Raw genomic sequence first — 23,499 nt, 5'->3', positions numbered from 1 at the left:
AAGATGTGAGCAACAGTGATGGAGAGCGTTCATAGCAGATAAATGATTGAAGTTGAAATTGCTTCCTGTTAGTTGATAGCTTAACCAACACTGACGCAAAGTATTCAATCAATTGTCGAGCAAAACGCACTTTTTAAAACAGTATGAGTTTCGAACGGATCGAGCTCGGAACTTCAGCTCGCAACCTGAACCCAGTTAGAGAGTTGAGTGAGAAATATTTATGCCTTGTTTTTGAATTAAAAGGGACTTCAAAAGATGAGAACTTGCACGAGTACTCGTACTTGAGGGTCTTAAGGCTCAGCTAAGCCATTGTGTGTTCTTTAGAAAATTAGGGAAACATCTCAGAGTGAGATGAAAAACTAATTTTGTGTTTTTATATTTGAAAATTTTTTGTTTTTTGGTTTTAATTTATTATGCCTGTGTAAACGAGCTTAGCACAGATACGCACACACACGCACATTAACATATATAAAATAAACATATATATATATGAGTACAGAGTAGTATGCAATGACAACGCCAATGTTTTGGCAGTCATTTTTAAATTGTTCTAACGTGTATGTTTTCGTTTCATTTGTCTGAGAACGTAAGTTACTTTAAGTAAGCAACGACTGCCTTTAGATCCAGATGGTTTTTCTTTTGGTTCTGGCATTGGCTTACTCACCCAGTAGTTCCCACTCGCCGTTGAGCACGTAACTGCTGATATCACCGCCAGTTTCATCTTGTAATTGCAAATCCAGCTTTAGTTACAATAGGGAGAGGGTAGAATAATATAAATATATATCGCTCCGCCTTCTCCTCTTTCTAAATTTCTCTTTCGTTATCATAATTTTAATGTTCTAAATAAATCAACTGAAGAAATCATACAAATTCGCAAATATTTATATAAGCATAACAACTACGAGCAGTGTACTCCCTGGTTGCCTTGCTTTTAGCATACTCGGCCGACTGAACCAAACCTGAAATCCATCATATGTCCAGCTACCAAATTTCATCTCGCAGCGCTGATCATCAAATGGGAACCATGTGATGTCTATTTTGCACGTCGATTTGAAGATACCCGGCGGGACGTAAAGGCAGGAGCCATTGTTCCGCACCACAACATTTGTTTGGTAGGTGCCATCGAATCCCTCGTCGGCGCTGTTGTACATAAGGACGTCTGGTTTCCAGATGCGATGCGGTGGTATGCGCAGATCCTTAACGCCACCATAGTCTGATGTATTCCAGCGAAGGTTCATATCGTTCCACTCCAATTTTAGCCACACATTCGTAACCAGCAACTGGTTTTTCTCATCCTTCCAAATAGAAAACAAAAACAAAGATTGGTAAATCACTTCAACATACTTACTAACATTATTATGTATTTGAATTAGAAACATAAGGAATTTGATCATTTTTCCATTTAAAATGGCCGCATGGTATAAAAATTTTACAAAAATTTCAGTTTTCTTTAAAAGATACTCGAAAAAAAAGCACCCGCATCAAAGTTTAAATAATTGTAACTTTTTTAACTCAAATTATATTAAAATTAGGAATATTTATTTATTAAAGCTCTTCTCGGCTTACAGGAGAGTTCGGATAGGACATTTATAAATATAATCCCTAAGGCTTATTGAACTCCACAGAATTTTTCATCACAAGCGACAAGTGAAACCATTTTACGCGCACTTTAATCAAGAGAGTTTAATTTTTAAATGCGTCCTACTCAAAACCCAGTAAAAGTTATTCCCTAGTGGCCCAATGGCCAAATCCGCGCACTACAATAAAAGCAACACAAACAACTACTACAACAACAGGGATATCGGGAGCAACTAAAAAACAATTGTAAAAGATTCATGAAGTGCCCACAGGGCGTATGTGTAATATACAATTAAATGCCTGAAAAATTCATGGGCGCCCAGGCCAGAAAAATACCAATAACCAAACAATTTTTGGCCAAACAATTTCCGGGTATGAACAGTGTGTAAGTTGCAAGTGCAATCATAAAATGCACCAAGAAGCAGCAGCAATAAACAAACAACAAAAGTGGCAGCCAAATTGCGACAGAAATGCGGTAAAATTAAAGAGGGCAATGGCCAGGTCAAAAGGTCATGCAGCCCGGACAGTGCTAGCCTACCATCGGGTCGCACTAAAGCCGTCAATAAGCTTCTTTTTTTTGACTAACAAAATCGAGCTGATGGAAAATAAAAGAAAGATGTGGCTAACAGAGTTTCCTTCAATTCAAGGTGCAGAAATAAGTGTACACAGCAAGGGCGTAGGTAACTATGAGAGAAGTGGGGAGGGCAACAAAAACCTCTACAGATTTTTAAAAGAATTAATTTTGAAACAATCGTTCGAAAATTTCCTAGTTATTTAAATGTAATTTTAGGAATGTTTTATATAATTAATAAATCAATTCAAAATACACTTCATTCAGTTTTGAAAAATACTTTAAATTACTTCTATACATTTAAAATTTAACCTCTCCAAAATATTTTTGTTATTTGTAAGCATTGCTTGCTTAGTTTCAGAAACACTACCATTTGGGTTGCTTTTAGAGAATTGTAGAACACATTCCTATGAGCAATATAACTTCGAAGTTAAATAAGTCTTTGTGGTCATTTCGAAACTTTATATAAGCTAAAATTATTTCAGAGACAAGCCTTGCGCACTCACCATACAAGATCATTAAAAAAAAGATTATACAGTAGAGTGGGTCATATTTTTTTGCGACAAAGCGGTTGTCAAAATCGTAATCTACGACGAATTCTTAGAAGGTTTGCCCAACAAATCATCGGTCTAAAATCAAAATGGAGCCCTTGATATGAAATCAATTATTTTTACTCTATTCGAATTGAACGACTCTATTTTACAGGTATGTTTTACAAATTTTTTACAACCCAGAAGGACAAAAAATCCGTTTTTGAGGCCCTAGAAGTTAATAATGGTTGCTTTTAAATTAAAAAATTAAATTAAATTGTTTTTTAAATTAAACAAAGGGGTCATTAAATATATTTTAAATTAATTTTTTTTTTGTAAAAAATATAAGGGTCCCGAGTTTAAATTTTATTTTGTTATATTATGTTATGTGATACCAATCTAAGTAGATTTTGGAAGTTACAAATTTGTTAGCCAGAGTGAAGGGGTGCAAGTCACCCGCCACCCCTGGTACACAGGGCACGTAGCTCTGCAGTCATAACATAACAACAACATCACTTCACCACACTCATTTTTTTTTTCGTTTTTTCCTCGATCCCTTTCTCTCAGGCTCACTCTCTAACTGTAGCTATTACATTATTCCAGTTGTTTGCAGCTACAATTTGTCTCACGTTCCCTCATCTCTCATGCTCTGGTCGCATGCTTTGGAATGCATTTGTGACTCTCTAACCGCAGCACTAGCATATTGAACAATAAAAAGTACGCTATTCGCTTCCAGTGTCTATTTTCCTGTGTGTGCAACGTCAACCTAATCAAATTCGTTTTCAACAAATTAAATTGAAAATTGGATTTTGTGCGTTGGGTAAGTTATTTTTGGACGTTTTCCGTAGCATAACTCGTTTGGATGGTTATTTTCCCAAAATTGTTGCAGTTTTTGCAAAGTGTTATTGGCTACTGTTTGGGTTATAGAGTGTGACAAGTACAAGAATTGAGTCCTTAAGAATTTATTTATTTTAAATTAGACATTGTTGATATCTTTAGCAGCTATGAGTCCGAAATTTTTTTGTTCTGTTAATTCGAAGCCGTAACATACAAGTAACCGGCAAATGTGACGATATGGATTTGGGTAACCGATAACCTCGGTCAACAAACTTTCATTTTTGTTCTTCCCTTCGCTTAAAGCTACCTACGCCGTAGCTTAATACTATACTGATATTATGAGTATTTTTAAAATTCCTACATGCATGTATTAGGGTATCCCACAAAAAAAACCTCTAAACGAGGTAAATGTCTAGTGACGAAAGCAATTTCTAGCCCCAAAATTTCTGATATCCAATTTTGTGACGAACAAAATTCAGTTTAATCTAAAAATTTAAAAAAAAAATATAAATTAATAAAAAAAAGCGAAAATTGGTATTGTGCACTGTGAGCAAAAAGGGTGAGCTTCTTTGTACATAGTAATTACTTTTTGCGCAGTGCCGAATGCTAATTTTCGTTTTTTTCTATATTAATTTATATTTTTATTTAAAATTTTTAGATTAAACTGAATTTTGTTAGTCACAAAATTGGATATCAGAAATTTTGGGGCTAGAAAATGCTTTCGTCACTTGACTTTTACCTCGTTTAGAGGTTTTTTTTGTGGGATATCAGAAATTTTTTGTAACAATGTCTCATAAAACATAAAAGATTTTCACACTAAGACTTAATTTTCACCCGATCGGTCCTATGACAGCTATATAATATAGTGGACCGACTTGAACCAACTTCGGTAAGGATGTATAAGACTAACTTAAAAAAATATTCTATAAGTTTGGTTACGGTTTCTCATAAAACAAAAAAGTTTTTCATACTAAGACTTAATTTTCACCCGATCGGTCCGATGACAGCTATATGATATAGTGGACCGATTTGAACCAACTTCGGTAAGGATGTATAAAAATAACTTAAATGAATATTCTATAAGTTTGGTTATGATATCTCATAACACTAAAAAGTTTTTCATACTAAGACTTGATTTTCGCCCGATCGGTCCTATGACAGCTATATGATATAGTGGTCCGATTTTACCAACTTTAAACAGGATATATAAAACCAAGTTTTATGTATATTCTATAATTTTGGTTACGATATCTCAAAAAACAAAAAAGTTGTTTAACAGGATATATAAAACCAAGTCATATGCTTATTGTATTAGTTTGCTTTAGATATCTCATAAAACAAAAAAGTTTTTCATACTAAATCTTGATTTTCGACCGATTGTTCCTAAGGGCGCTATATGATATATTGGTCCGATTTAAAAAAAAAACAAACATGACCTGCCTGCAAGATAGAGGAATCTACATTCCAAATTTGGTGTCACTAGCTTTTAAATTGTTCTTATAATTTGGATATGAAATTTTTTTTTCGATTTGTGGGCGATAAAGGGGGGATAGCCGAATTTTGAAACAAACTTGATCTGCTTGCAATATAGAGGAACCTACATACCAAGTTTGGTGTCTCTATCTCTTATAGTCTCTGAGATCTAGGCGCTCATACAGACGGACAGACAGACGGACAGACGGACATTGCTATATCGACTCGGCTGTTGAAGCTGATCAAGAATATATATACTTTATAGGGTCTGCCACGCCTCCTTCCGCCTGTTATGCACATAACATATTCGTTAAAACAAACCCAATAGACCCCTGTACTTTTTTTAAGTACGGGGTCTAAGTATTTTTTTCTCCCCCCTTCGCTCAAAGCTGCCTACGCCATTGACTAATTGTCATTGATTCAGTTGACAACATTCTTTGCATTATCAAGTCCCTTAATTCCTCTGTGATCGTACTCCCCATTCATAGTTGTATTTGAACATGTTCATTTGCATTTTTAGCGGTACTTTCAACACAATTATGAAACTATAAAAAATTCAACAAAAATCGTTGAATATGAAAAACAAAAAAGCTGGTAAGAAATAAAAGAGGAAAAACTACTTGAAGTTTAATTAAAATAAAAACCAAAAATGTAGGCATTGCGGGGGAATGTTGCAAAACCAGACGAATGGCAAAATGGAAACCGCACAAATTGTGGTTCTTATTTGTCGTCGCCTTCGGTGCCCTCTGAAGCTGTTGTTGTTGTTGTTTTCGTCGTCGTCGTCGTCGTCGGCGTTGCTATTATTATGGTTGCTGCTGTTGCATGCATGCAAAGCAGCCGACAGGGGCGACGCAGGGAAAGAAAAAGGAGCATGTTAAATATATGTTTGCTGCTCCTTTGCCATTTTTTTTGTTAGTGGAGCGACAGACGTAACATAAACGAGACTTACTTCCATTCAAAAAGTGCGAGTGTGCATAGAGTTCGCTCTCCCTCTCTTTCTCTATCACCTGCCTCTCTCTCCTTTTTTCACTATCTCATTCCTACTTTTGCTCTAGAGGTAAAAATGGCAGCAGCGGCAGTTGTTGAATTTTAAATGAGCAGAAAAAAGCAAACGGCAAAATTATTACAGCCAAGTTTGCGTTGCTTGGCGCCCGCTGCCCAAAGACAAGTTATGCCTGGCGTATAGTTTGCATACATACATATATTCCCACACTTATAAAACACAAACACACAGACAGAGGCACACAGACACACTGCTGCAGTTCATTGACATGCTGAGCGTTCGGGAATTTTAAAAGCGAAGCGTAACACACAAAATTAAGTTGGTAAGTCTAAAACCAAGTGCACGTTACAGAATCATATCCTGTCCCGGTGTCAGTAAAAAAGTATTTTGATTATAACATATCGTATGTTGGACAATCGATTTTTGATCTAGTCCCTTTTAGACTTGCAGCGAAATGAAAACATTACAAAAGAAATTTGTACAACAGCTTAAATCAGATGTTTGATAATGATGTGTTATATAATGATGTGTTATATGACAATTTTTTTTACCCTCTAATGCGGACAATCCGGTAATTTGGAAATTGCTTAACAAAAATTGTTCGGTTTATCCTTATAGTATACTCGACGTTAGGATACCCTGGGCTCAGGCACTAAGATTCTGTACGACAGCTTTATAATATAGTTCACCGATTTGAACCAGCTTTGGTAAGGATATATAAAAGACACACACAGATGCATATTCTTTACATTTTGTTAAGATATCTAAAAAAAAGTTTTTTATTTTAAGACTTGATTTTCGGTCCTATGACAGCTATATGATATAGTGGTCCGATTTAAACCGCCGGAGCCCCCTTGATTTTATATAAAGTTTCACTTAAATTTTATTTCCGGGCCTGCTGGAGTCAGACCTTTATTCTCAATTTTATATTACACTGAACAAAAAGACTGACTTCAAAAATAAAGAACATTCATCTTTAATATTTTGTTCTTAAAATAAGAACATTTTAAGGTCATATTATTAATTTGAAGAATATTAATCTAAAAAATCAAAGTTCTTAATGCAAAAATAAATACTTAAATTGTTCGTAAAGTTTAAATATGTGCTATTTCATATGAAACAAATGGTGGCCCCGTGGCGCTGTGGTTAGAGAAACCGCTTCAGTTATTAAGCTGTAGGCGCCGGTTCGAGCCCCACTCGAAAAAAATTAAAATAACATTTATAAAATTACCAAAACAGAATAAAATGTATGAAAGTCAAAATTAAAAAAAAAAAACTTATTTTAAATATAACTAGTCGGCCGGTGCTACAGTCGACCATACTCGACTGTCGGTGACCCCGTACTTACTATGGCAAAAACTAATAATGGATGAAATTAAAAAATATTTAGTTAACTTAAATGCATATTCTATCATATTGGTCACAATGTCTCATAAGACATAAAAGATTTTCACACATACTACATCTATAATGATATAGTGGTCTGATTTGAACCAACTTTGGACAGGATATATAAAACCAAGCTTTATGCATTTTTAATCAGTTTGGTTGCGATATCTCATTAAACAAAAAAGTTTTTCATACTAAGACTTGATTTTCGCCCGATCGGTCCCATGACAGCTATGTGATATAGTGGACCGATTTGAACCAACTTTGGTAAGGATAAGGCAGGTAAGGTATAATACCAACCTTTATGTATATTCTATAAGTTTGGTTACGATATCTCATAAAACTAAAAAGTTTTTCATACTAAGACTTGATTTTCGACAGATTGTTCCTAAGGGCGCTATTTGATATATTGGTCCGATTTAAAAAAGAAACAAACTTGACCTGCCTGCAAGATGGAGGAATCTACATACCAAATTTGGTGTCACTAGCTTTTAAATTGTTCTTATAATTTGGATATGAAATTTTTTTTTCGATTTGTGGGCGATAAAGGATCTGCTTGCAATATAGAGGAATTTTCATACCAAGTTTGGTGTCTTAAGCTCTTATAGTCTCTGAAATCTAGGTGTTTAGACGGACAGACAGACGGACATTGCTATATCGACTTGGCTATTGATGTTGATCAAGAATATATATACTTTATAGGGTCTGCCACGCCTCCTTCTGCCTGTTACGCTCATATTCGTTAAAACAAACCCAATAAACCCCTGTACTTTTTATACCCTGAACCCATTGAAAATGGGCAAAAAAGGGTATAATGTGTTTGGCAGAATGTCTGTAACAGGCAGAAGGAGGGGTGGCAGACCCCATAAAGTATATATATTCTTGATCAGGATCAACAGCCGAGTCGATCTAGCTCTGTCCGTCTGTCTGTCTGTCTGTCCGTCTGTTTAAACGCGTCATCTCAGATACTATCACTGACGGACAGATCGAGTTATATACCGATCGTTAGTGGACGAAACCTGGGCCATGAGACACGAATTGCGCTAAGGCGTTACAGCTAATTTTTTTTTTAAAAATACGCGTTGATTGATACTTCAATCACCCAAATCCAATAGCTGGTTCAAAATATAAAAAAATTAAAAAATTTTGGTGGACTTCTCAAAATGAAATGAAAAGTCAGTTTCTTTGTTTCGTTATTATTAATTTATATTTTTATTTAAAATTTTTAGATTAAACTGAATTTTGTTTGTCACAAAATTGGATATCAGAAATTTTGGGGCTAGAAATTGCTTTCGTCACTAGACTTTTACCTCGTGTAGGTCAAGGTCAAGTTTGTTTCCAATTTTGAATGCCACGCCCCTTTCGCCCACAAATTGCACAAAACGATTTACAGGCGCAATTTATAACATAGCACTCCCTCACTGAACAATCAGTTGAGAAGTATGCATATTAAACGACCCTAAAAATTTCAAAGCGATTGACCCATAATTAGAGAAGTTATTTCGATATTACATTTAATTCAATAATTACATTTGCATGGCAAGTCGAACGTGCGAGCGAGACAGCATTTATACGTTTATATGCAAGGCGCGCACAAAGACAGTACTAAATAGTACCCATCTTTTTTTTGGGTACCAAATAAGAATCAAGCGATAAGAAAAAATATTATTATTACAATGTAATGAAAATGATGATGTATAATTTATGTATATACAAATATACAATTTGATCTAAAAAAAATTGTTGAATTAAATTAAAGTATTTACAGACCTAAAATTACATTTAGATTACTCGGAAATTTAAGAACGGTTGTTTCAAAATTAATTGTTTTTAAAACCTCTAGAGGTTTGTGGTGATATTATGAATAAAAAACTTTCGCCCCCCTTCTCTAAAGCTGCCTACGTCCTTGTCGCTCTATTTACATATTTTAAACTTCGAACGTGCCCTATATGTGAGTAAGATGTCGGATAAGGGGATGTGTGCCTGTTGTTTTTCTCATCGTAGACAAACATTGTGGCCGACAGGCAGTGGCCACGTGATGGGGCATGTTAAAGAAGGACGGGAATGGGTGGGTGGGGAGGTGAGCGGCTTAAGCTCGGATGTTAGACTTACCAACTTGTGTTTATAAGCACTTGAAACTCCATTATCAAAATGATAGCTTTCGGCAAATATTTGCAAGGCGGCAATATGCCAATATGTAAGTACACAACATATACATATATACATAGTACGTACATACATATACTATATACTTGTAAATGCAATGATCTATGAATTTGCTCTGACCTCAATAAGTTGCTGCATAATATACCCACAAAAAAAACCTCTACACGAGGTAAAAGCCTAGTGACGAAAGCAATTTCTAGCCCCAAAATTTCTGATATCCAATTTTGTGACGAACAAAATTCAGTTTAATCTAAAAATTTTAAATAAAAATATAAATTAATAAAAAAAACGAAATTTGGCATTGTGCAAAGGCCTCATTAGCCCCATTAGCTGCAATCATTTACATTTTTGCCCTCCCACTTACACCCCCGTATCTCATGACCCAGGTGAATAAGAAAAAGTTTTAGTATGCCATTTTGTAAGTTAGGACTAAACCTTTCGATCGATATATAACTTGATCTGATCAGACAGTCGTAGAAAGTTTTCCAGCTTAGCTGTATATATTGTTAGTCGCCTTTCGCACCCTTCGTGATGCTTTCGTCACTAACGCGAACTGCTGTCCGCAGTGATCTGTATTTGTGTCTCAAGCGCGCAGCGTTCGCATTCCGTAAATTTCTTAGGAAATCTACTGAACCAAATAAAATAACTTGTTTGGCCCATAAAAACCAACAAAGGGGTTCAAACTATACACCTTTTTCTACATCTTATTATCTTTGTTGTAAACTCCGAAAACTAGAATCTTAAATAATATGATTAACTCAGACAATATAGTATATCACCAGCTTGACAGCCATCAATGCAATTTAAAACATTAATGACCATTAATTAAATAAATAAATACTTAATCAACTTCTATTCGTACAGAGGCTTAATTTAACTGACACTTTTAACTTTAAAAAAGATAAAATAAAATAAAATTTAACATACTCACCATCAAACATACATAAATATTTATAGATTAACATAATTGATATTGAATTAACAGAAGAAATTTATATTAACATAAAATTAATTAACATAACATTCATATAACAAATTCTAAAGCAAACTTGATCTGCGTGCGCAACATAGCAGTATTGCCACCGAATTCGGTAGCTCTAGCTGTTAAAGTATCTGAGATCCAGGTGATTACATGTCCTCTATATATCATATTTCCTCAAATATATTCTCTGTTTATAAGCCGATCTCGATGAAATTTTTAAAATACATCATATATATGGTAATCTATACGTGTGCTGAACTTGAAATCTCTACCTATTAAAATGGCCATTTAATTGGATACTTTACTATTTTGTCGATTACAAGAAAATTGGGGGGCGTGGCAAAATTCTAAAGCAAATTTGAACTGCGTGCGCAACATAGCAGTATTGTCACCGAATTCGGTAGCTCTAGCTCTTATAGTCTCTGAGATCCAGCTGAATATATGTCCTCCATATATCATATTTTCTCAAATATCTTCTCTATTTATTAGCAGCAAACTTGAGGACTCGTCCCCCCATCCTGTGTGTCTCAAGGCTGTAGCTTTAAAAGTGCTCTTGCCAGCGCCGTTGCGACGAAAAGTTTCCCCCGGGACAAAGATTTTGTTGGCGCCCCCTCCACTCCCTACAATTTCTTTTTAGCAACACATTTTTTAAGCAAATAAACAAAACACAGATAATTTCTTTAAAAACATATTAAATTGACAACTCCAGTGTCAAAAATTTTTGCTAAAATTAATTAAATGTTACTACAATAAAAATTTATAACATGATAATTAGCTAGTAAGCAGTTTGAACACTTTTATCTCCGAGACTATTCGAGTTAGAGGAACCAAATTGGGTGACAATACTTTTAGGATGTTGACCTATCGGAATTTAATTTTAAAACTTGGCCAGGACAACGTCAGCCCTTGTTTTTTTTTAGTTTAATCAAATATTTGAGACTTCTTTGACTTTTATAATGCTGAGTCGTTGCCATTTTATCCGCATATTGTCTGAACTTGACAATAACATCCTGAATACATACTTTAAAAATACATGATAAAATTAAGAGCTTTAAACTTTAATTTTATAATGGTTTGTTATTTCTAAAATTGTAAAATTGATTTAAGGTCCCCCAAATTGAGGTATTAATTGTTAGCTTTTATGAAAGCAAAATCATAAATTACCTTACCCATATTTGGAGATATTCGATTGATAACAAACGGAGACTGCTAAGTTATCTTGTCCAATTGATAATCGTAGGTGGTTCAAATTTATTTGAAGTTTGCTAAATAAACGATGTGCTAATGCTGATGTGATGTGAAGGATGTGATGTGAATCGTTAAAAAATGGTTGTCAAATTCATTGTATGCTTTTCAAGTTCACTGTCCAATTTGGATTTAGTGTTAAAGTTCTGTTTATAAATTCAAATCATCAGAAACAATAAAAAGTGCCTCAAATCTCAATTTTAGTTGCTAAATGATGGGTTCGATTGATTCTAAAAATGGAATTCGAAATTCACATCTGCAGCCACATATTAAAATTGTTTTCGCACTTTTCGTTTTCTGATTCATTTTCAGACTCAACCCCTCAAATTTTTTCTAGGTTCAAACTCTTTTTGAAATATCGGCGCCCCTAATATCATATCTTATCCTCGAAACGGCGCTGGCTCTTGCGATTAGATTTTATATCATTTACGTGGGTGGAAGTAGTAGTGACCAAATTTTAAAATAAACTTGATATAGGTCAACATCCTCGGAGTATTGTCACCAAATTTGGTTGCTCTAACTTGTATTGTCTCGGAGATAAAGGTGTTCAAAGTAGTGTACCATAATTGTCACGAATCTAATAGGCTCTAGTACCCATTTCTTTGGGTACCGAGCTAATTAGGTGAAGAACTACATAAACGAATGCGACATCAACATAGGGTAATATAGTATAAGTAAAGCTTATAAGGTATAAGTAAAGCTTAAAATTGTGTGTCAATTTTAGCCTCCCTCGAGCCGCACTCAACTATAGCCCTTCAAAGTAGTTGGTTATGATTGTTTTATGATGAGATAGTTATCCTCATTGTAGAAGGAATTGATTGAATTTAATATCACGATCAATGTAAAATGTGCTAAATTCTTTAAATTTTTGCTACACGAATTTAATATAATTGCTGAATTAATTTAAAAGATACTGCGTGTATGATAAAAGCTGGAAAGTTGATGGCCATTTCATCTGCGCTCGCTTGTTGAGAGGAGCTGTGTCATTTGTTGTCGAAGTTCTGTCACAGTTTGAGAAAACACTTATACAGGCCATTGAGCAATGCTCTATACAGAAACATAACAACATTCCTGCAAAAACATATGCTTTGACAAACTTTTACATTAGAAAGAAATAGCACACACACACACACATATCGTAGTCATTTGCACATTCAGCAGCATTAATCAAAGGGCGAGTGACTAAAGAACAACTGTAGCACTCCTATCCAAGTAAAATCCAAAGCCAAATGCATTGAAAACGTCGAAAGTATGCCAGCATGTTGGAAGTGTTGGATAGATTGTGCGAGTCTGTTAGTGTGTGTATAAGTTTGCCTTTTTAATTTGACGCAATACTTGCATGGAGCTAAGAAAATAAATTTCTGTGGTTCCTTTATGTCCGGACTGCAAAGCAGAAAGTGACAGCAGGAACGATGTCTAAATTGACTTGAATATGTAACTAGTAGGTGACCACTGAAAAGGACACATCATGGACCCAGATACAACAAAAATAGGAGTAGAAACTGGAGCCAGTTGCAGTAGCATGATAACATTCTAAATTGAGCAATTTTTAATTTTTACTATGCCAACAGGTAAACAAAGGTGGGCAACATATAATTCATAGCATACTTTTCAGGGCAGCTGCGTTGTGACGCCGCATTTCATTGTTCGCCTTCTGACTATGTGTTTGTATATACGTGTATATGTGAATGTAAGTGATACAATGTGACACATAACTTGTGACTTATTCAAATGCAATTTCACGCTGCACCTCACACAGCATTGTTAGCAGGATTCATTCTGTTTTGTACGAGTAGCTCGTTTATTGTTGCACTTTTCATTTCGCTCTTGCCGTGTGTCCTTTAACAGTTGACCTCCCGGGAGTGCGATTACATAGGTCATATTCTTGCCTACTTGCAGCCGTCAGTTTAAATCAGTAGTGATAAAACGGCATATCAAATAGCAGAGCAGCGATTATCTTTGCGATTCGAACGAGGTCCTGATGCCATGGCTCGCCACGCTCGCTTTACCAGATCCCAGTTCCATTTGGCATGCTTAAAGCTTAATCACTTGGCAACTTGACAGATAAGAGACGTTGACTGTCTCACTGATAAGCAGCTGAATTGATGATGCTTTACACTTGCGAGCGTACATATGTACATATACACGCACACACTCGTTATGGGTGTTCCAGTTTTGTAGCTGCCTTAAATTGAATTGCTGCTCTTGAGACAACATTGCTTGGCCTTTGCAAGCTGCTTCATGTCCTTGGCACGCCCCAATCCCAACTGCCAACAGCAGCTGAAGCAGCTGTCAGGTGTTAAATCTTCAAATTGCTTTGAGACCAACCCCTCCTCTCCTTTTTGATCTTCCTTTGCCTCTTCCTGCATTCAGCGAACACGTAAAATATGCAAATGCAACTGCAAGCACTAGTGCAGTTGGCAGTTAAAATATTGCCAGTGTCAAACGCCTCAATATCCCGGGGGAAATATAATGGGAAGGAGAGAGAGAGATGCAAACTTAAAAATTAAAAATATGCGCATAAATATTTTTTTCTTAGGTGTAAATAAGTGTAATGTGTCCGAAATGGGTGCAAATTTGTGAAAATTTGAAGATTTATAGTATTTCAGATTAACACTATAACGATTCCCTATCGTTGCAGAATAAGTAAGATTAAGCCATCTCTCAATGCATTTAGAAGCATTCCACAAGTACAAGTAAAAAAATATGTACATGAACTGCTTTGAAAACATTAATTCGCCATTACTGCCGTTCTACTTGTCCGACCTTGCTGCGATTCAGTGGGATAATAGTTAATAATAAACGATAGTGTTAATTACCACAAAAAAAAACATATTATCTTAAAAGTTCTGGGCGTGCTGGTTTTTCGCGATTTGCGGGACGGAGGGGGGTAGCTAATATTAAAAACAAACTCGATCTGCATGGGGTATACGGATGTTTTTGTGCCAAATTTGGAACTTTCAGTTTGTTTATACGGACGGACGGACGTACACTCAGAAAAATATGCCATTCTAAAATAAAATACGACCGTATTTGAATTTATACCGTTTCGCTTTTAAAATCAAAGATTGCTGTGTACTAAAAATCTTGAATTAAGTATGATGCGATCTGAAATTTAGAATTTCGAATTCACATTTCTATGACAGCTGTCCGAAATAGTAGTCAGATTTTAACCAAACTTAGTCAAAATATATAAGACCATGGCAAATATATACTACGGGACTCTCGTGAAGATACCTCCAGAAACAACTGAGCTATTTGTACTAAAATAGTTTTTTTTTGTATTTAAAATAGTTTTTTCAAAATTGAAAGGAAGTTAAATAAAGAACGTTTTTAGTACGAAACTATTACTATACAAGTACAAGTACATTTTGGGATAATTATTTTTCATTGTCGCACTTCAAAATTTTCAACTGGATCTAGCGACGCAAAGATGACGTTAAGCTTGGATCGCTGGTTAAATCAGCACCTATTCTGAAAGGTCGCTTATCAACAAAATACACCATTATTGAATGACATTTGGCTTAATTTTAGTATACATACTAGTGTATGCTTTAAGATTAAAATTAATAATATACGACAATGTCTTATCCTCAAAAAAAACATCTTTACGAGGTAAAAGTCTAGTGACGAAAGCCTTTTCATGCCCCAAAATTTCTGTTACCCAATTTCGTGACGAACAATACTTAATTTAATTAATAAATTTAAAATAAAAATATATAAAATATACAAAATATATAAAATATATAAGATATCAGAAATTTTTTATTCTTTGAATTAAGGTTATTAATTTGCTTACTCCAAATTTAAAAATCAATTTACAAATACATCAAAGCAGGATGTCCTGTGCTTAGGCAGTTTGAAGCCGTTTGGCACGCCGAAGATTTAAGGCGTTACATTTTTGATTCATAGTTTTAAGTTATATAATATAGTCAGCCGATTTGAATAAAGTTTGGTCGGAGTGTAAAAGACCTACTTTAATGAATATTCTGTCAGATTGAGATATCTCAAAAAACAAAAAAGTTTTTGGTACTAAAACGTGATTTTTGACCGATCGTTCCTATGGCAGCTATATGATATAGTGGACCGATTTGAACCAATTTTGGTCAGGACGTATAAATCTGACTTAAATGCATTATCTGTCAGATTGGTTTAAATATCTCAAAAAAAAGAAAAAAAATTTCATACCAGAACGTGATTATCGAGCGATCAAAAAATGTATATATTCAGTTAACAGGTAATATCTTCCAAACCCCTCAGTCAAAATGTATATATCATATACAAAAAAACGCGAATTTTTACGTATTACTATATATTGAAAATAAACAGAAAGTCGTTTAGTCAGAAACCGCCAAAAGTTAAGCTAAAAAAACCCTATTTAACCTGTAAAATGTTACCTGAGTACTTTAGAAAAATAGCTTGGATGTAAAGATAAAAGTCCTTAAAATACCTTTCCAGTGATATATAGGACATATCTGTAGCTTATTTTTCAGGGGTGCTCAGTGCCTATACACACGACGCACGTTTGTTTTTGTTGTGCACATAGCATATGGAAGTGTGTGAGCTTACACATTAGTAGGCTCCTAGTGCACATAGAAAAATTACACAAACAATTTTTGACTTTTCGTTTTCCGTTCCTTTCGATCCTTTCAAAACAAAACAGAACAAAAACAATTTTACGCATTCGCATTTCAAAACAAAACAAAAACAATTTTACGCATTCGCTCTCTTTTCATTTTCGGACATGTCGCCGAGCTCAGCAAAAACAATTTCATAGACTTTGTTGTTGAAAGAGTGACTTGTCGCTAGTCCGAATGTAATTTGTTGTTGCCATATTGTTTCGTATACACCGAAAACGAAAAACTTCACTTTGTTTGGATTTTTCTTAATTTCATTTTTTGACTTGAAAAAACATGCTCCTATTTTTTTCCAGTGTACATATTGAAGCAAAAAAAAAAAAAAGTTTCATGTGTGCGTGCGATTTATTTTATTTGTATTGGTGTGCGCACATCCATAAGGCAGCTTTGAGCACCCTTGCTTTAGAAAAAAAGTTTAAAGGTGCGCCTAACACCCCTCAAACTTACCTTTCTACAGACATATAGCACATATCTGTAGCTTCTATAGTTTGTAAACTGCGGGGGATTTAGCGGGACTTACCGTTTCCCGATAAACTATAGGGCTTTTCCAAAAGTCGTAAAACAAACAAACCTTGATTTTTTTGAGAGGAATAAATCCCAATCATTACATCTAAGGTATTCTAGCGCTTTGATGCAAACAGACAAACAAACTGACTTTACATTTCATTTTTAGAAATCCACTAAAAATTTCAAGTTTAATTATCTTTTAAGCCAGTGACCAGTGACAAAAGCATTTTCTAACGCCCAAATTTCAAAAATCTAATTTTGTGACGAACAAAATTAAGTTTAACCCGAATCGTCCTGAGCAACTTTTCTTCGAGTTTCTTCATAAAACTTTCAGGAGAGGTAAATTTGAGGTCGATAAATCCGAAAAGAACATTATTTTTTTCGTCCAGGATAATCGACAGGAACTTTTTTTCGGCTGTTGTCATATGGTAACGCTAGGACCAAAGGGGTACAGGTATTCTTAATACTAAAAAACACTAATATTTAAGAAAAAGTCAAATAAACACAGCATTATCCATCAAATAATCACAGCTTTATCCAACAAGGGGGCACCGCCTTGATATATATGACCAAATTTGGATCTAATCGGTGCACTATATCATATATCTTATGTGGCATTATCTTCGCCACTTTCATTTCCACTTTTGGCAGGTGGAAGAAGGTAAATAAAGTCAATGTGTTTCCCAAAGCTTTCTTCCTCCTCAATTAGCTAATCTAAGTACTCAGCCACTTCTTGGACGGATTTTCCTAAATAAATTTGTTGGTTTATTAAAAAAAAAAATTAAAAATAACTGTACCCTGTTCGTCCAAGCGTTACGTTATGGTAAAACGAAAATAAAAACGTAAATTTGTCGAAAAAAAGGGTTTTTCATTCCGAATTGGTATGGTAACGCTGTTAATATCCTACACGAGGTAAGAGTCTAGTGACGAAAGCAATTTCTAGTCCCAAAATTTCTGATATCCAATTTTGTGACGAACAAAATTCAGTTTAATCTAAAAATTTTAAATAAAAATATAAATAAATAAAAAGCAAGCGAAAATTGGCATTCGGCACTGTGCGCATAAATGGTGAGCTTTCTTGCACAATTTTCGCTTTTTTTTTGTTAATTTATATTTTTATTTAAAATTTCAGATTAAAATGAATTTTGTTCGTCACAAAATTGGATATCAGAAATTTTGCGGCTAGAAATTGCTTTATTCACAAGACTTTAAAAGCTCACAACTGATCAAAAATATCGATTAAAAATATTTAGATAACATTTTTATTAAAATTATCGACGGATATAACATTTTGGTAGATTCCAACGATCGAAAAATTTAATATCGTTACGCCAGATCGTCAAAATCGCACACTGTGCGTTATTGCTGCTGCGTTTCGAGTGTGCAAGCTGCAGTCTTACTGCCAACAATTTTAGCGCAGCGCCAGAAACAACAAACAACTTTGGCTAACGCATTGTGCCCCATTTGTTTTCAACTTCATACTGCACGAGCTGTGGCAGAAGCAGCAACAAAAACAGTAAAAGCAACAACAAACAGCTGCAATAACAACAGCAATATTAAAAGCAGCAACTCGTACTTCATTTCTGCGTTCAACTTTTATGTATTGTAGCGGCAGGTGTGAACAACACATAGGCAAATTTTATGTATTCATTTTATTAGCATGTCTCCATGTGTATGTGTTTGTGTGTGTGTGAATGTTGTGTATGTATTGTGAATTCTTTTAAGTTTTTCGCAGTGTTACGCGCCAGTGAATGCGCAGTTCTAGGCCTGTTTCGAGCCAGAAGCAAATCCCCAGCCTGCCCCAACGCCTGCCTTCCTTCCTACCTGCTCAACAGTGCCCCCAGAAAGCCTACCCCAGTAAAAACTTTTACTTCCAAAACGTACTTCTGTTCGTTTCCCGTTCCATTTCTCATTTACAAATACCACCTTTTAGAATGTGGAAAGTAGAAGGCAGAATCGCATGGCATTCGGAAAAAAGTATATCGCAGTACTTTTAAAAATCTTTTACAAAGAAATGAAAACCTTTGAGTTTGTATCATATATATTTATATACGTTTATTTTATACTTTGTACCATGTAAAGGGTGTTTTTTTTAGGGGTATATAGAGCTTCGAATTTAAATCAAACACATGAAAATCGTTAAAATGTCCATCAATTTGGCTTTATTGGAATGATAATTTTATGCTATTAATATTTAAATATGATTTCCGGCATGTGTGGATATAATGGCGTCTCAAGGGTCTCATGTGGATTATCTTCACTCCAATGTGGCAATTCTGCTTGTTGTCGTAGCCATTCAACCAAAAATGAGCCTTATCACTGAACAAAACTTTGCTTTGAAAATCAGCATCGAGATCAATCTCATTTTCGGCCCATACACCAAAATCACGACGCATTGCATGGTCTCGCGGCTTTAATTCTTGAAAAAGCTTGTTCTTCCATAAAGTTTTTGGACAAAGCTCCAATTGCTGTGCACGGTGGCGAATCGATTCATTCGGGTCCTCTTCAGCACTTTTCTCTACAGCGACAATTGTTTCTTCGGTGCGCACTGTTCGAGGTCTCTGCGGATGCGTGTTATCACATAAAGTAAACGTAGTGCGATCCATGGTTAACGGAATTAATTGCTCTGATGGACGATTATGTCGACCATAAAATGGACGGAGCTTGCGGTAAACTTCGCGAACTGAACCATTAGTTTCGAAATAAATTTGCACAATTTACCATCGTTGTTCTTTTGTCAGCCTGTTCATGATAAAATGGCAAACCAAGCACTGTCAAGCACTGTAATGAGAATTTTCATATTCTGTTGTGCTTGTTCTATTTTAAAACAAAATATTTGAGCTTAGAAGTTTGCTGCCAAAGCTGCACTAGAACAAAGTGTTTGGAAGTACTGTACAGTAGTGAAGTAGAATTTCAAAATATTTTGTGCAGCTCTTTAAAATTAACCCCCTCCCTCTTGGTTGCTAATGTGAAAATAATACGTTAAAATTGTTTCTCTGAAACTGATCCGCCATAGTTAATTTCCATGATGAGATGACATCGTCCATAAGAACGGCCATCAGAAGGATATTCTGATAGTTGTAGAAACATAAGTAGATGTACTGAAAATAAGTTTTCATTGTAACTTACAAATTTCTGCGAATAATTCCTTGGCATCCGCAACCGACTTAAACTTTAAACTTTCCTGCTATATCAGTAATGCTTGCTGGCATACGTACAGTTCTGCTTCTTTCGCTTTAATAATTGCAAAAAAAAACAGAGCCTACTACGCTGTGTTGCTTTTTCAAAGTCGTTAACAGACTTTCTGCTCTTAAAAGTGCAGACATTTAGCCTTCCAAATTTCGAACTGGCAATGTGTTCCCTTTCCTGTCATTATTTGTATGTTTTGCACACAACAAAAGCATATACTATTACTACTACTACTCATTTTGCAGGAAATAGCAGACTTAATAGAAGGAATTGCACGGGCACACATTCTCAAAATTATTACTGGGACCCCGTCAGACATTTTATACAGAAAACTGTCATATTTGGCGAGGAGCGATCTGCAGCACTTAGCAGCCAACATATTTAAAGCCAGACACTTTTACCCGCGGGCAGCCGAAGATTATTGGTATGGGATTAACGAAATACCTGCAGCAAGTACAGCGACGCTCCTCGCTTTTCTACAAATAAGACAGATCCTTCCCTGATGTAAAACATTGAAGTTGTATTATATGCAGGATCGACCAATAACGAATTCTTCTGAAATAAGGCCCCAATGAAATACCGCCCCAAAAAAAAAAAAGAACGAATTAAGGCCATAAAATATTATACAGGAAGAAACAACAACGATCTTTAATAGCATTTGGGGTGTTATTTCCTTTTATAGGGCCTTATTTCCCAAAAAAAAATTGGGGTCTTGTTTCATTGTGAACGCATTTCGAAATGAAATAAGGCCCCAAAACTAATTTTTGGGTAAGTATAATTAATGGAATTAGTGAGCCTACGGCCCACTTATTGACGCATCAGATAGAAAAGTTGTGATGGTAAACGGGCCATAATAGTGAAAAGTTGCACAAAGCAACAATAAATAAGTTAATTTCTTTTTTGAAACTTTAATAATCAATTTAAAAAAATCTCGTCGAGTCCCGAAACTTATTTTGACCTCTAAATTCATGATAAATCGCCCTCTACTTCGAGTTTTTTTTTTACCTTTGGTTATAAAACAGAACACCCGAATTATATATATTAGATATTAAATAAAAAATAATGAAATATAAAAAAAAAAACAACCAAAATTGGGGTGTTTTTTCATTGTTGAAATTGGTGTGTTATTTCATTATGAAATCAAAATCAAAATAATCAAAAAGGGTGAGTATTTTGTAGTAATGAAGAGTGAAGATCTTTCATACAGAAGATGTAGCTGATTCCAATTACATGAACATTTCCCCGTTATTTCGGTACTGCATGCCATCGGATCCTACAGGGGTTTTTCCACCTTCATATACCTCCCACTTCTAGTCCCTGCTGCGGAGTCTTTTATTTGTGCGCTCCATTTTGCTGAATCCCAACTTTGGCCGGGACACTGGCTGGCAGGCAGCAACAAAAACTCTCCCACACACACACACACGCACAAACACACATACATACACATACACATAGAAATCTAATATGAATTGAGGTTGTCTCACTAACAAAAGCAAACGCTACGCAAAAGCTGATGTATAACAAATGTTGCCACCACCTTTTGATGCCCTCTACGCTTCAAAAAGGTGAAGAAGAAAGATAAAAATTACAAACTTTGCCCCAATGAATGCAACATGCAATTCCGTAGTACCATCAAGACCCCGCTTCCCGTTGACTAAAGGTGAGAATGAGCCAAATGCCACACGCCACATGACGTTGCATGTAATTTACTCGACACTGCCTGGCATTCACGTTGTGTGCGTCTTGTCTGCATCCAGGCCAGTCAGTCAGTCAGCCAGAGGAGAACTCAAGTCAACCTGTCATTCAGGGAACACTCACAATCACATGAGCACACACATTCGCACACATAAGCAAATAATTAAAATTTCACTTTCTTGGCAATTCACTTTTCCTGCACAGTGCACGAAATGGTGTCATCGGTTTTTGTCACCTTCTTTCTGTTTAGGTCTGAATGAAGACTTACTTTTACGTTAAAGTTTAAGATTCTTTAAGAAATTTAAGGTATTTTATTCATTTAAATGGTAGCTTCTTAATAAATGGCTAAAAAGTCTTTGCATTTACAAATTGTGGTTCAGCACTTAGTGACACAGTGCCTACAAAAATATGTCAATGAAACCAAATTAAAGAAAGTTTAAGCTTTCAAAAGGGTTTAGAGATATAAGAGAAACTTAAAAATAACATTGCATGAGACTTTATTCTTAGTTCTAAATTTAATCTATTTATTGTCAATTAATAATAAATTTAAATTGTTTAGAATTGGATTGATTTGTTTGTACTTACCACATCGATTATTTGCATTAAAGTTAACCCAAAACTTAATTGTAACGGGTCCGATTCGTTGAGAACCGGACGTTCTAGTGTATTATAAGGATCCAATAGATCATGTAACAGTCTCTTTTCATGATACCCAGCTAAGCAAACTGCAATGGATAGAAAACAAAAGATAAAATTTAAATTAGCTTGTAGAACTTTGCATGCAGCACTTGTAAAGATCAGACTGTATTTATAATAGGGATTGAGGGGATGTGAAAATGAGTATAGAGGGTCGCTGCAAGTGTTTGTAATTTAACAATAGCACCGCAAATCAACACCAATAATTTGTGTGTCAAATGGAACAAGAGACAAAAGTACAGGGTGAGTGGGTGGGGCCGATGCTGAGAGACAGAGAGAGGGAAGTGACTGGAAGTTTAATGATATGCTAAAGTTTAAATTTTTTTTTTTGGTTTGGCAACTTGGCCAACTGATTCTGTTCCTGTTTCTATTTCTATCTGAGCATGCTGAAAAACTTTTACTTTCTGGTTTTGGTCTTTTTATTCACCATATGTTTCTATGCTACTTCGTGTCATTTTGCCCTTCTATCTTCCTGTCGACCTCTGTCTCTCTATTGTTCTGACTTGCAACTAACAAAGGAAAACTTTTATTGAGCCAAAAGTTTATAACACACACATTTTCTGGTTTTCTTCTAGGGTTGGACTGCTCGTTTTCTTGGAGATAATAAATTGTCTCTTTCACAGACAAGCACACGCACACTCGCACAAACACCTTATAGTGGAGAGGGAGCAGAAAACGCTCATACGCCTCGTAATTTGTCTGCCGAAGGCTGAATCGTCATCGTCGAATTATTTATGCATGCAACGAAAATGCCAAAGAAAACTAAGAATGGTAACGATTTGGGGCACAGTCTCTACTCTTCTTTCTCTTTGTCTCTTTTTCTCTCACTCTCTCTATATATATATCTTGAACAGTTTGATAATTTCTTGAGAGTCGCCAGAATTGGGGCAGACAATTCATGCCAGAGTCAAGAGTGTGCTTTAGTGCGGCAAGTTTCTTTTGTGGCATGCCACAATCTATTATAAGAATAGCAAAAATCTAGCTGTAAGTAGCAGTAAGTG

General features: G+C 35.3%; 1 protein-coding gene across 1 annotated transcript in view; it reads right to left on the bottom strand.

The window, feature by feature from the left end:
* Positions 1 to 23,499, bottom strand: part of LOC117782602 (neuronal acetylcholine receptor subunit alpha-7) — a 61,526-nt gene that overhangs the window by 17,794 nt on the left and 20,233 nt on the right. Inside the window, 3 exon segments of the mRNA XM_034619621.1 lie at positions 665 to 740; positions 960 to 1,295; positions 22,388 to 22,527. Of these exon segments, the coding sequence (XP_034475512.1) occupies positions 665 to 740; positions 960 to 1,295; positions 22,388 to 22,527 (552 nt within the window).

The sequence above is a fragment of the Drosophila innubila genome (assembly GCF_004354385.1).
Source record: "Drosophila innubila isolate TH190305 chromosome 2L unlocalized genomic scaffold, UK_Dinn_1.0 5_B_2L, whole genome shotgun sequence".
Taxonomy (NCBI): Eukaryota; Metazoa; Arthropoda; class Insecta; order Diptera; family Drosophilidae; genus Drosophila; species Drosophila innubila.
Note: the sequence above shows the minus strand (reverse complement) of the source record. Positions and strands in the feature narration are given on the sequence as shown.